At 39.1% G+C, this 14,258-nt stretch overlaps 2 protein-coding genes across 2 annotated transcripts; both read left to right on the plus strand.

Moving 5' to 3' along the window:
* The first annotated feature begins 1,063 nt into the window (after positions 1 to 1,063).
* On the plus strand, positions 1,064 to 7,719 carry zmynd19 (zinc finger, MYND-type containing 19). The gene is made up of 6 exons (XM_008424325.3): positions 1,064 to 1,434; positions 2,799 to 2,858; positions 2,966 to 3,072; positions 3,765 to 3,905; positions 4,040 to 4,220; positions 5,404 to 7,719. Exons 1-6 carry the CDS (start codon positions 1,384 to 1,386, stop codon positions 5,545 to 5,547), a joined length of 684 nt encoding a protein of 227 aa, XP_008422547.1. The 5' UTR covers positions 1,064 to 1,383; the 3' UTR covers positions 5,548 to 7,719.
* Positions 7,720 to 10,853: 3,134 nt separating this feature from the next.
* On the plus strand, positions 10,854 to 13,228 carry tmem141 (transmembrane protein 141). The gene is made up of 5 exons (XM_008424324.3): positions 10,854 to 11,032; positions 11,199 to 11,265; positions 12,107 to 12,190; positions 12,282 to 12,398; positions 12,539 to 13,228. Exons 1-5 carry the CDS (start codon positions 10,979 to 10,981, stop codon positions 12,598 to 12,600), a joined length of 384 nt encoding a protein of 127 aa, XP_008422546.1. The 5' UTR covers positions 10,854 to 10,978; the 3' UTR covers positions 12,601 to 13,228.
* The last annotated feature ends 1,030 nt before the right edge of the window (positions 13,229 to 14,258 follow it).

Raw genomic sequence — 14,258 nt, forward strand, 5'->3', positions numbered from 1 at the left:
TTGTATTTGTTTTGTCCTGTCGAATAAGAAAAAAAATATCATGGAACCCTCTTGGTCCTGTGAACAGTCATAAGGTTTATTGCAAATGAGTATTGCCAAGTATAGGGAAACATTGATGTCACTAGCATCATTATTCAGCAGACTCAGTCAGCTAAAATTGGACATAATTCATGTGACTATTCATCAAGAGTTTAACAGCCGTTAATCCTTTGTGACTGATCAAAACACTTACCAAGCTGAAGCCTATATCTAAAAGTCACTTTGGGGAGTTAGTTAAAATGTATGGCAAAAAAAATCTAAATATATTAGGGAGTTACATGTGTACTGAATTTTATATTAGTTGTGAATTGGTTTTTTTTTTTGTTTAAATATGTATATATATTTTACAGTAGTGCTTTGGAGCTAATTTTGTGCTGACATTTTCAAGACCCTTAAATATATGAATTTATACCAGGTCTGACACCAATGTTTTCCTGAGTCTTCATGAAAGTTCTGGCCTCTGAAAAGGTCAGCAGAAAGATAAAGAGCATGTGACATTTAGTTTTTGGTTATGGAAGAAGATTGGGGCCACTAATTCTCAGAATTCTCAGAATTCTAGAATTCTGAGATTAAAGTCAAAATTCTGAGAGAAAAAAATAAAATAAAAAATTTCAGTGGTCCAAATCCTCTTCTGTATTTTGTACCACCTCCATTGAGTTCAAATAATGAAGTGTGAAAAAGACAAGATAAAGGCAATATTCAAAGCCGTCAAACCAACAACAGTAGGATAGGAGTTGTATTAACTACATTAAGTACAGGAAACAGTTCAGCTAAACTAAACGTACACAATTTATTTCTTGTGTAATTTACAGATTTTATGAATCCTGCTTTTATTCATTTGTCCTACCCCAAACAAACGCAATTTATAGTCAATTCCAGCCATTACATCTTTTACTTGCTGAAAACTAACATCAACAGCGCCAAAATAAATATGTCAGGGATCAAGACATCTGACATTTCGCGCGAAAATAAACGGATGTGATCACGAGAGTGCATGACGTAAAAATTTAAATGGGCGGTCTTTACGAGCTACCCGTCTCTATTGTCCGACGTGATTGGACTGTGTGCAAGTAAAAGTCAATTTGATTGGTCTTTCTGATGAGTAGGTCTGGTTTCCTGCTAAACCCCGCCCCCCTCCCTCGACGTTTCGCTCGGCTTCTTGCTCTCCAGCGGCCGTGTGTCACCGAGGCTGGGCTGCGGCCAGACGGAAGGCTGGAAAGCGTTACTTAGCCCAAAGGTGGTATCGCAGCGGGGCTGAGGGGCTGGCCCGTCCGGTTTCACACCCGAATAAACCTCGCAGGTTGCATCTCACGGCCCACTGTGTCATCACTGTCCGTTCCCCTGATGTCGGATTTCAAGCTTGGGATCGTACGGCTCGGCCGTGTAGCCGGGAAGGTGAGCTGGATCCCAGTACTGCCATGTGCGGCCGGGGGAGGGCCCGCGGGGAACTCGGAAGACGTATCAAAAACCTCATTAATGCTGGCTAGTCGGTAGAAACAAAAGGCAGTAGTGATATCAGTGCGGCTGTGTGTGCGGTAAACGGCTAGCTCTACGGTTTTATGCGCGTTTGAGCGGATTAGAAAAGCCGGCCGAGTCAGACTGCTGCTCTGAACTCTGCCGCTATCACGGATTCAAGCTAACACTAGCACATAGCTTTTTCGTTGGATAGCTTTTAGCAGGAAAATATGTCCCAAGTTTCAACACATGTAGTCATTTTGTGTCTATGTCCGTAGCTGTCAATGCTGCTGTCGTTTTTTCTATCATTTCTGTGCAAGTATTTTCACGGTAATAGATAGAATTCTGCGGCGGAGCTTTTAGCACCACCACGTTAGCTTTGATATGTGGACAACACTGGAGTGTCCGAATGAGGAAATCAACGGCACGCCACACCAAGTCACAAATGTCCTACTTTAGATATATAGACTAGTTCTGTTGCTCTTGCATTACAAAAAACAATTATATTTTCAACAAAAACGCGACGTTAAACTGTGGCTGACGGTGTCACAAGACACTCCCGATTCCAGTGTCAAAGCTGTCCTGCATCCTCCGCCTCCAGACAGTCAGTGACTTGTCATTTGGCCATGATTTTTCTACACCTGAAAGACCCATCCCCTGCGATCTGTCAGTGGAAACTGGGTGTCATGTTGCATAATTGGACGCGTCCGGTGCGAAGACACCGACATGCGCGTCCTGTGCATTGCATTATTTCCAGCGCTGACCTAATGTGTGTCTGTACCTCGCGTTTGTCAGGTGGCTCGTGTGGGTCTCAACTGGTTAAAACGAGTCTCCTTTATGTAAGGCCTGGTCGTGACTCATCTGAACAAACCGAGCAGTTTGTGTTTAAAATTTTAGGTTCCATTCCCAGAATTTGCACTCTCTTCATTCATGTTGCACATATCACCTGCATTGCATTGTTATAGTTGGTTTCAACAGTTTGATATGGCAGCCTCTGCATGCATTTCACTTTAGAAATGTCCACCTCCAAATTCTCTACATTTGGAGGTGGATGGAGAATTTTTCAGGGAATGAAAAATGATTGTGTAGTGATTCATTTCTTCTGTTAAGAAAAGAGCTTTTGGGTTTGTGATGCATTAGGTGAAAATTGATATCCTTCCTGTGTCTGGAGTATAAAAAAAGTATTGTTAATATTGTGGCGGAATAAGTATTTTTTTTATTAGTTGTCTTGCTGCACAGTGAGGCAGTGATGAGCACTTCTTTCCTTGCAGCAACTTAAAGCTTTTCTGCATTTCTCATTTCAGACGAAATACACTCTGATTGACGAGCAGGACATACCACTAGTTGAAAACTATGCCTTTGAGGTAAAGTGTCAGAATGGTTTCCTTTTGGCCTGCACCACATTTCTCCAAAACACCAGCGAGGGCTGTTTACCTCACTTCCTTTTTTCTTTTTTTTTTTTCATTTTCAGGCTCGCATGGAGGTAGATGCTGACGGCAATGGTGCAAAAATCTTTGCTTACGCTTTTGACATCGGCAAAGGCCGCTGGGCTGGAAGGCCGCTGCATGAGCTGCTGTGGTGAGTAATTCATGTATAATACATTTTCTCCTCGGATATTCTCAATAGCTCAATCATTCTTGTGATTGAAACATATTTTTTTTGTATTGACGTTTACAGAAATGGCCATCAGAACAAGCAAAAGTATAGCAAGACATTATACGCAAACTGATAAAGTCAGAACTCAGAAGTATTGTTCCACAAAAGTCTCTTTCGATAATTTGGGAGAGGAGTCCTTGGTGCATTGTTTGCGGGTAATTTCTTGCATAATCGCCAAGGTGAAACGTCTAGCACATTCAAGCGAGAATAGCCAACAAAGAGAAATATTTAATTTCAAAATGATTGAGATGTATTTTCTCATATCTGGTCTATGGTACGCTGTGTTAAAGAAGATGCTTAAATAAATATTTAACCTTTTGTTGCCATTAACATCACCATTTCCTTCGTATGGAAACATTCAGAAAAAGTCTGTCAGGAATCCTTAAACACTCAAACTATAACAGTCACTATTTGGGGAAGGGGGGGAGATTAAATTTTTATTAAGTTAAACGGTATTCATGATGGAGATGATCATAAAACTTTCATTCTCTTCTGGATAAACGAGAGTAACGCCATCCTTTACAGATTTGAGTGCTTGACGTATTCCTACGATATCGCTTACTTTCCTCCTGTGCACTGGTGGAAACGCGTCTGACTTGTTGGTCTTTATCCAGGGAGAAGCACAGAGGAGGCATTGCCCCCAGTTTTCAAGTCATCCACATCAATTCTGTGACGGTGGACAACCGGCTAGACAACCTACGACTGGTACCGGTGGGCTGGAGCCCCAAGCCAGAGGAGATCTCCAGCAAGCAGAGGTAACACCACCTATTTACATCTGTGGCAGAGTCCTTACACAGCCAGTAAGATGATAAGTATCAGCATTTAACAGCGATATTGGTATTGAACCATTAACTGTGACGTTTTGTTTTGTTTTGTTTTTTTTGTCCAGAGAGCAATCTCTGTACTGGCTGGCCATCCAGCAGGTCCCAGCTGATCCAGTGGAGGAGCAGTATCTGGAGCTGAGCCGCACACGCTACTACAATGCTAACGGGGAGTTAGTGGAGGAAGAGGAATGCTCCTGTACATACTATGAGTGTCATTACCCCCCTTGTTCACTCATTGAAAGGAGGGTAAGTGATCGGTGTTACATTTTTGGAATTGGTCTGAATTGATTTGCTTGGAAGCATGAAGTATTCATACTCCTAGAACTTTTTAATTTTTGTAATACACCACATTTCCACCACATTAGGGCTGGGCGAGGAATCAATGACATCGATATCAAATTTTTGGTTAAACTTTTGAGCTATCAGGATATCTTTTCAGCAATTTGCTCTTTGGGTTTCCATATTTCAGAGTATTATCATCTTGCTTGACCAGCATGTTTTATAGCTTTTATTCATTTGGTCTTTTAATGTACATCAACTTTTCAATGACGTAAATTTTCAACTTTAATATTTTTTTAATTACAAGAATAAAGTTGCAATATTCAGATAAAAACTTAGTAATTTTACGAGAACCCTCAACTTGAAAGTAACAAATATCAAAATGAGGAATGTAGAGAATCTTATGTCATACTTTGGTATATGTTTTACAGATAATTAATATCTAATAGAAATAAATTATCTTGTAACACCCCAACATCAAATTATCAGAAGGAAAAATTTGGAACGATGGTGAAAAGAACTGAATCTATTTCGAAGAAAAACCTCATGAACTGAGGTCGTCACAACAGATCCTGATCACGTCTTTCTCATAATTTTAAGAAGTTACTTTTCTGGTAAAATTGCACATCTATTTGCTTATATTATGACTGTATTGTCATAATTAAACCTACATTTTTGCAGCTGGGCCCTAATACGCCGCTGTCCAACTCACAGTAGGGATGATTGAAGTATAAGGTGCTTTTTGAAAATATTTTTGCTCATTTTTAATTTCTCTTCTAGAAAAAAATGGATGAAAATCGGATCATCTTAAAAAAAAAAAAAAAAAAGTTGATTTTATTTTTAAGCCATATTGCCCAGCCCTGGTTCACCTGTGTGGGATTTAATATCAGTTTAAACCCAGCTGTGCTGTGAAGGCCTCATAAGTTTGTTGGAGCGTATTAGTGAACAAACGGCTTCACAAACGCACAGAAACCTGACAGGGAGATTGATTGACAAAGGGTTATTGCCCAAATGTAAATTCACGTCACACCCTCAGATTCGTTTTGATTTTACTTTCGCAAGGGACTGTAAATTCTGTAAGCTCGACATCATAGGACAGACTAAAACCTGCAGGCGGAATATTGACCGTCTCATCCCCGTCTCTCCACAGCTGCGGGAGTTTAACATCTGCGGCCGCTGCCAGGTGGCCCGCTACTGCGGCTCCCAGTGTCAGCAGCGGGACTGGCCCGCCCACAAGAAGCAGTGCCGCGAGCGCAAGCGGGTGCTGGCGCTGGAGTCGGAGCCCGAACGGTGATCAGCCCTCACCCTCGACTGGGAGAGAAGGAGGAGGTGGAGGAGGAGGGTCAACGGTGAGGGACAGGGATAGATTTGCGGGAGGGTCGGGGGAGGGGACAAACATGAACTTGCTGACAAGAGACTCGATGACAGAAGACAATGTTTGATTGACTGACAGTTCAGGCGCTAACGACATGGAGGAGGGGGAAGAAGAACACAGCAAAGACATCTGCCACTTCCCAGAACTCACAACTCTCCATAGCTTGCTTTTCATGTCGATTGCAGGGAATTTTTTTGTTGTTTTCTCTTTTTTTTGTCTCTATAGTTCTCATGGAGGGAGAACATTGAGCTCAACCTGCTGCTATAGTTTTCTAAGTGAGGGGAGGAAGGTGGAAGAGTTGTCTCACCGACAAACTTGACAAGCTCCTTTGGACCACAGTCGAACAGACCGTTCTTGTCATCCACTTTCGTTCCTCCACCCCGCCACGCCTGCGCTAGCTGCGGAGGGAGGGAGGGCGGGCGGGACGGCGGGGCTGCAGGACCTGTCGCTCGGCTGGTACAACAGGACATGGACCTTCTCACTGTATCGCTCCGTCTCCGACCGCCCTCATGCAACTAAATGGCTGCTGCGTTCATGATCACACCCCAAGCACCTCGTCTCGTCCTTCTCTCCCCCCCACCCACCTATGCTGATTTCACCGATTGGATCACACTACCAGTATTGAGTGCATATGTGTGGGTGAATGAAAGCGGGTGTGTGTGTGTGTGTGTGTGTGTATGTGTGTGTGTGTGTACTGCCAATATGTGCTGAAGGACATTAAAAATGGTGGCTCATTGGTCAGGTTTAAAGTATGTTTTTTCTTTTGCTCTTAAAGGGGCCATATTACCCAATTTTAAATGTCCTATTTAATCAGAAATTGGTGGTTTGAAAAATATTTTCACTGTTCTATAAAAAAAAATAGCTGCCAAAATAAAGGCTTAGTTTTCTACTAGAACTTTTTCCTGCTTATTTTTGCTTTGATTGGTTGGACTAGGCATGTATTTTCTTACTTATCCCACCCAATGCTGGATTTTTTCATTATTTATCTGATCTTTTCCTGTTGTTGAAAATTCAACATTACTCAAAGCGCCCCTCCCAATCACCCCCCTGTTTAAATAAAAGTACCCATTGGCAGCAGAATCAGACTAATCATGTTCTCACAACTCGCAGGAAGTATCTTGACCAAAGTCCGCTCTTGGTTTCTGTCGCTCGTTGCTCCTAACCGGTTCAAATCCTTCCTTGCAGTTCGTCTCTGTTTGCCTCCGGCCGTGGTCTTTTACAGGTTTATGGTTTGTATGCATTAATTGGAGAGGGTGCTCCTCTTTTGTTTTTTTTTTTGTTTTTGAAGAAAATCTATGGAGATATATTTATTTAATAACTTGATTGTGAAACGTGTTAATATTTGAAGGTAAATATAAGAAACGGGACCTTTTCTAGCTGACTGCTTTAGGGTTGAGTTGAAAATTTATTCCCTTCTACTGGATTTTTGTGTTTTCCTAATACCCAAGTGAGTCCTCCTCAGTGTTGACCCTTCCATTTTTTTTGTTGTTTTTTTATTTTATTTTCAGTGAATACACTGCACACTGTCTTTGTCACAAAATCTTCCATAAAGGGGGACGTCTTGGGGAGAGGGAAAACTTGAATTTCCTGCTACAGAAAAGTTTGGAGACTGGTTGCTCTCAACGTCTGCCTTTTGTTTCCTACAAAAGAAAAAGTGAACTGGTGGACTTTATTCTCCAATTACCTGCCTTCCTTGTATTTCCTGCGATGCACACCTATTAAATGTGTCCTCTTGTGTCTTAGACGAGGAGTGTGAACACTTGAGCATGTGTTTTCGCTCATGTACATGCAAGTTTGGTTTTTTTTTTCTTATTTTGTGTCTGAATCTGAACAGGTTTTCAATACTGCACTAAAACTTGGTTCCTGCTGTTTGTGTTCATTTCATTCATGGATTGAAGGGAGGGATGTAATTTATTTTTTTTCCCCCAGAGTGTACAGATTGTGTCAAAAATTTTGTTTTTCTAAAAAAAAAAAATTAAGCATTAATCACCTAGAAATAAAGAGCTACACTATGTGAAAGGAAGTAGAGTTGGAGATAATTGCCAGTTGCTTTTCCATTGTAAAATTATAATAAAGGTTAAATGAACCTCAGTTCCTGCTTTTGGCTCAGTTTTAATAGGGATCTGTCTCAAGCAGGTTGTTGGCACTGGTGTAAACGAACGCCAAGGCTAGAACTTCTTTTAAAATATTCTTAGATATAAAAATGGGTACATTTGTTTGCTCAAAACAATATTCTTTGTCAAACTGGAAGCCTTTTCTATTGTTTCCCACAGAAAAATGTGACAATATTTCAGCTTTTATTAAAAATAATGGATACACTTTACAAAATCTTCTTTCAGAGTAAAAAAACAATTGTATAGTATTCAGCAAATATAGCGTTAATATTAAGATTTTCTGCTTTATTTTACCATCAGAGGATTTGAATATTGTTGAATTAAAAACAATCTAAATGTCATACAAATGTATCAATGTTCAGTGCCTCACAAAAGACCTTTTTACAGTTTGTCACTTCAGTGTGTTAGGATTTTAAGTAACACACCAGCATAAACGGTGTTAATACTGGTGAAATATAAAAAAAAAAAAAATTAACCCTGAATAAAATGAAGGAAAACCATTTGTAAGAAGTTACTGAATTAGTAAATATGATACATTTCAATTTGCCCTAAGTATAAATCCAGCTGTCCGGTGAAGACCTCAGTGGTTTGTTAGAGAACACTGATGAACAAATGCATGAGAGCCAAACAACACAAAAAAGTGATCAAAATAAAGTCATAAGGAATCCTGTACTAATGTCAGGGGAGGAGGTGGATGGATAAGATAAAAAATAAACAACGTGCAAATTACTACAAGTTAAGGAAACTTAAGACTGCACATCGTTACAACCCTATCTCTATGCTAAAGTCTGATTAAAGGTGGGTAAATTCAGAGCAAATAAAAACAGCCAGAAACCGAAAGACTAAGATGAAGATGAACCGTCCAAGGAGATGAGTAATGAAGCTGCCAGAGCTACAACGTGTTCTATTGGCCCAGTTGACATCCAGACCTAATTAGGAATCAGTTACAGACTTGAACATTGACGTTCGTAGCTATTGCACTGTAAAATGAGTGAAAATGTCTCTCTTTGGATGAACAAAGCTGGTAGAGGACACTTTCAGCTGTTTCTGATGCGTGCAAATTGCTAAAAACGACATAGTCTTCCTTCAGATATGAAATCGAGTGCTATTCCATGCTCATCTATGACAGAAAAATACATTGCGCTTGTAATGTGACGAGATATGAAAAAGTAAAAGCACCACAGCTCATTTCTCTGAGTTCCTGTTTAAAATTTGTTGTGAACAAAACAAACAAAAAAAAGTTCCATGTTTCACATGAACGTATTATTTTCTCAACAGCACTTGAGTGAATGCGTTCAATCAGTCCTGTATTATTTTTCACATGTAGATAAGCTTTAACTCGGTTTGTGTGAATCAAACTTAAACCTTTGAGTTTGTCACCATGCTGAGTTTAACAAGGCTCCTTTGTTAAGCCTGCTCTCATCCCTGACGTTTTTCCTCTTTTCTCTGTGTAACCAGTAACAGATGTGCAGCTGCTTTCCGTGGCTCTTTGGTAACTTTATCTTCCATGTTGTTACTTATGTCTCAGCAGTAGTTGAATTTTCTCCATCTGCCTCCTCTGCTCACGTTCTCCCGCTATTTCCAGGAGAATACTTAGGTTGTTTCAGGCCCCTGTGCTGAGTCAGAGGTCAGAAGAGAGGTCAAAGGTGCCATCGTTGAAGCATGGCATCCTTATACTAACACTATAGTGAGCATTGATTCTTTTTGTTAAGGGAGTTACTGTATTTTAAAAAATGGTTACATTCATTCGAATACTTAGAATACTATCAATGATTAAGCTATAGGCAAAATTAGATCCTTCTTTCAGATCAGATCAATGGTTAGACGGATAGAAAACGCAAGATGTTATAAATGCGTCATACTTCAGCAAATAACTTACTACATCTTGACATGAGCCAACAGATTTTTTTTTTAGAAATGTCCCTTTTGGAGCTAAAATGCTATTTTATGTTACATTAGTTGGCTTCGTCTGTTACGTTAATTGGCTACAGACTGGAAGGTAGAAATGCACTCAGACAGATAACTCAAATAACTTAAAATACTAATAAATAAATTAAATAGAAGGCTGCACAGTGGCACAGTTGGTAGAGCTGTTGCCTTGCAGCAAGAAGGTTCTTGGTTCGATTCCCGGCCCAAGTCTTTCTGCATGGAGTTTGCATGTTCTCCCTGTGCGTGCGTGGGTTTTCTCCAGGTACTCCGGTTTCCTCCCACAGTCCAAAAACATGACTGTTAGGTTAATTGGTCTGTCTAAATTGCCCCTAGGTGTGAGTGTGTGTGTGCATGGTTGTGTGTCCTGTGTGTCTCTGTGTTGCCCTGCGACAGACTGGCAACCTGTCCAGGGTGACCCCGCCTCTCGCCCGGAACGTTATCTGGAGAGGCACCAGCACCCCCCTTGACCCCACCAAGGGACAAGGGTGCAAGAAAATGGATGGATGAAATTAAATAGACTTGATGTTGATGTGGTCAAGACGCATGTGATTAATTTTCCTGGTGTTGGTAAGGGGTACTTTGTGCTGGTCACAAAAAAATCCAATAATGTACATTGGATCAATTACATTTATTTGCATAGCACGTTTCAGCAATGAGGCAGTTTAAACTGATTCATGAAAACATAAAAAACGCCATAAACACATCTAGCCGACATTACATTTTGTCAAGTGCCATCTTTGAAATCATATGTTGGTCAGTGCTCAGTTATTGATTCATATGGACATAATAGGATAAAAATGTAAGAGTTATGAGCGTTGTTTCAATATTCTTCTACTTCTTAAATTCAGGGAACCACCACAACACTTTTTCTTGAGTTGAAGGCCCAGAAACACTGGAGAGCAATTAGAGCATTTAGAAAAATTTTAGTTTTTAAGATATGATCCTTTTGAAACAACATAGCATGTGAAGAAATAACGACTGACTCTAGACATTTGCACATAAATAAATGTAATTATTCTCGTTTCCGTTTCTTAATCCTTTAGCATAATAATGGAACTATTACAATAATTTAACGAACATTTATTTCGATCCGTCCTGCGCTTCACTGTAGAGAAACAATGTGTTGTAACACTTTCCGGCCCTTAAGTGTCGCTGTTGTTTTATACACGCCGCCCTTTTTCTTCTCTTCTTGTTCTTCAACGCGGAAGTTTCATAACAGTGTAGGCAGGGGAGTTTTGTGTTGACATAAGTTGTGATTGAATTTAATCCTTTTAACAGAAGCCTGTAATTTTAACCTCCTTGTCAAAATGGTGAACCTCGGCCTGACAAAGGTGGACGACGCGATAGCAGCAAAACACCCCGTGAGAATTACTGTTGTTTGTTTTTGTCTGAAGTTGCGGATCTCTGGAGGACATTTGACTTTGTCATGAATATAAAATTCTAGATTTTTAAAGACGTTTTATTTAATATATAACTGAGTAACAAACTGTAAAATCAGATATTCTGTCTTGTTTTTTTGTCTTTTAGGGGTTGCAAAGCTACGCTGCGTGTCAGTCTCACGCCTTTATGAAGGGGACTGGAACCTTTGCACTAGGTAATGTTTTAATTACAATATTCTCCTGAACATGACATAAAAACAATAGTAATTCAGCAGCGTCTTACGTACAATAGTCACGTGTTTAACTTTTTTGTTCCTTGTATTATTAAATGGATTACAGCTGTTTTGTGCCAATTTAATACCTGTGTGAAAGTAAACTTGAGTTCAATGCATTTTTAACCACAGGAGGGAGCTGTAATCTTTGACTATCTGGTACAAACTCTGGAATAATATTTAGTCACTTCTTGGTTGCTGTTTTTCAGTAAAGAAAATTAATGCGATTCCATGCTGTTTCAATTTTCAGTTGATACATTTTGGGTTATTTAGTAAAGCTTAAAATTAGAAGTATAGGATCACTTTGTTTATGCCGTTCTAAACTATAGTTTGAATGTGCATATATCTGCAGGTACAAATGACAAAATTTCTTCTGATAAGTGTGGAAAAGAAAGATTTATTATGGAAAAATACTTTCCTTTCTTGTAACTTTGTTGCTTAAAACGTGTCGGCGTATCTGTCTGTCATGTGTTCATCTTTTATTTCCTTTCCTTATCACCTATAGTTTCCTTTGATTTTATATTTAAAGCTTGCCCACTGTATGAATAGCCCAAATAAATCCACAGTGAACTCCTCAGTCTATATTTTAGAAATCAGCTACTTTACCCCCAAAATTACTTCTTAACATTTTGTTGTTTTTATGCAATATTCTAAAAACCTTTCAATGAACAATAAAGCAAAAGCAATGTACTTAAATTTCAAATACTTTTGTGTTTCCAGTTTTTAAGTTTTCATTCCCTTCCCTGCTTGTCTGACTGAGGCGCCTTCTGTGATGGTGTTACAGGTGTCGCAGGGTTTTTTGCCATCCAGAAGGCTCTGCAGGTGAGACTCCCCTACCCCCTACAGTGGAATCTGCTCATATCAATAGGTGATAAGTTAAACTTCTTAGATACTCGTGTTAGACTGGAAAGATATTTGCTCCAATTTCTGACTGCCTTATTTGAAATCTCCTCTCTCAGTGGCATCATCATTTTGTAGTTATGCAGTAACTCGCTGGGAAACACAGAAATGCTCAGACCTTTGGCTGATGCTGGAGACAGGTAAAGTCCCAGACAGATCACCGCCACCACCGACAGGTAGGACTAATGGAAATCGCCATTGATATTGTTTAAATATGGATGAAAACGTATTTTGAAGGAACTTGGTTCTTCAGTTCCTATGGATTAAGTCTGCAGAGATGGATTTTTATACTTGCATTTCTTTGTTGCTCTTCCAGTATCTCATCCAGAGGATTCGAAAGCTGCTCAGAAGACAAAATATGGAGATGAGATGGAATAAACATGGTCTTTCACCTATGATGCCTGTTTGCATAATATAAAAAGAATATATAAACTATATATATATATATATATATATATATATATATATATATATATATTTATAAAGACTGAGTAAAAAACATGCATTTTATATTTATTTTAAGTGTTTTTCATCTTACTTACTCATGTGCCTGAAGAAAGCAATTTTCTTGTTTGGTTTCAGACTTCATGGGGTTTTTGAATTTCATAACGGCATTAAAGTAGATTGAAAAGAACTGCATTCGCTAAATTGCAGGTCAGGGATTAATTTGGGTCTTTAGCAGAAATCTGATGTTAAGCTTCTTGATCTGGTATTATTGTGCGGACATGTTGGTTTGTCATGCAACAGAATTAAACCTGCCACCAGTCACTGGTTGTTTCTGTGTGCGTGTTATGGGACGTATCAAGCTGTTTGTTGGTACCCTTGTTTGCTCTGGGGATTTAAACCAGCTAATGATCGGATTTTGCTTCTAAGGACATGAATGTTGGTAAACGCTAAAATCCAACAATTGAAAACGGCTTGCTGCTGTCTCTTGTGACCACTAGAAATCTATTGACCTGCCATCAGTCCACAAGAGATCAAATAAACTCATCATGTCTCAAAGAAACGTTGACTTTATTTGTGTCCAGCTGTTCTGCAGAGTTATAAAAGAGTACAAAGTATTTGCTTTATTCATTTTTTGTTATTTATACTGTTAATATCAAGATAAACTCATAGACTGAAAAATAACTTCTCTATTTACTTGATGCACAGCACAACTAATTAATGATTCAGTCACTTCACAGTTTGAAAAATTAACTAAACTACAGTATACGAATCAATAAAAGTATTCTAACGCTGAAGATGTGTCATGAGATTTGCAGACACAAGTAAACTGTTTATCAATGTGACTCTTTGGAGAAGAGGTTAACAGTATTGTCAGAAATCATAGCAGTCAACCTGCAAAAATGTAACATGTTGAGTCATCTTCTTCTCTGCCCTTTTTGACAAGTACGCCCACACTTGTGTTTTTAATAGGAAAAATGGAGGAAAAAGTGAGTAATTCATCAATGAAGGTGGAGTTAAACCAGCCTGAATATGTAACAGAATCATTTGCACAGTTTTCAATGTATATCTTTTATAAAAAGATTCCATAAAACTGGTGTATGCCCAGACAGGATACTTTCAAAGCACCATGCTAAAGGCCAGGATTAGAGTTTGGCAAAAAAAAAAAAAAGCAGATAAAGACCTGAAGTTTGAAGAATGTGTGCATGAATCAATGCATGTCACCCTCTTTAACACATACCATATCAATATAGACTAAAAGCTAATTAAAAACACAAGTCAAGGATGAACATTATCAACTTATCGCAACATCTTTCAAACAGAAAAGAAATTCTGGAAATTCAAATTAAAAACGAGAATGGCAGAGATTTTTGTTTCATTTCTGCACGAGTGGTGCAGAATGTTCCACCAGGGAGAATCATTTATTTATATTTAATATTTTTGTTATTTTTGAAGCAGAATTATTTTTGTGGTGGCAATTCCGTCTTGAGACTGAAATGTTTTGAGTTTGCATCTCAGTTTCTCTGGGCTGTTGCTGGAGTTGCAAGTTTGAGTTGACTTGGTTAACTCAAACTTGGTCAGAGTTACTGTGC

This window comes from Poecilia reticulata, chromosome 12 (genome assembly GCF_904066995.2).
Source record: "Poecilia reticulata chromosome 12, P_reticulata-male-v2, whole genome shotgun sequence".
Classification (NCBI taxonomy): Eukaryota; Metazoa; Chordata; class Actinopteri; order Cyprinodontiformes; family Poeciliidae; genus Poecilia; species Poecilia reticulata.

What these genes read in the sequence shown, in the direction of transcription:
- zmynd19 (XM_008424325.3), top strand. Translation starts at nt 1,384, where the DNA reads ATGTCGGATTTCAAGCTTGGGATCGTACGGCTCGGCCGTGTAGCCGGG. An exon ending in TCGGCCGTGTAGCCGGGAAG is followed by an intron (nt 1,435 to 2,798) that starts GTGAGCTGGATC and finishes TTCTCATTTCAG; the next exon opens with ACGAAATACACTCTGATTGA. An exon ending in GAGATCTCCAGCAAGCAGAG is followed by an intron (nt 3,906 to 4,039) that starts GTAACACCACCT and finishes TTTTTTGTCCAG; the next exon opens with AGAGCAATCTCTGTACTGGC.
- tmem141 (XM_008424324.3), top strand. Translation starts at nt 10,979, where the DNA reads ATGGTGAACCTCGGCCTGACAAAGGTGGACGACGCGATAGCAGCAAAA. An exon ending in GAATCTGCTCATATCAATAG is followed by an intron (nt 12,191 to 12,281) that starts GTGATAAGTTAA and finishes CTCCTCTCTCAG; the next exon opens with TGGCATCATCATTTTGTAGT. An exon ending in ATCACCGCCACCACCGACAG is followed by an intron (nt 12,399 to 12,538) that starts GTAGGACTAATG and finishes TTGCTCTTCCAG; the next exon opens with TATCTCATCCAGAGGATTCG.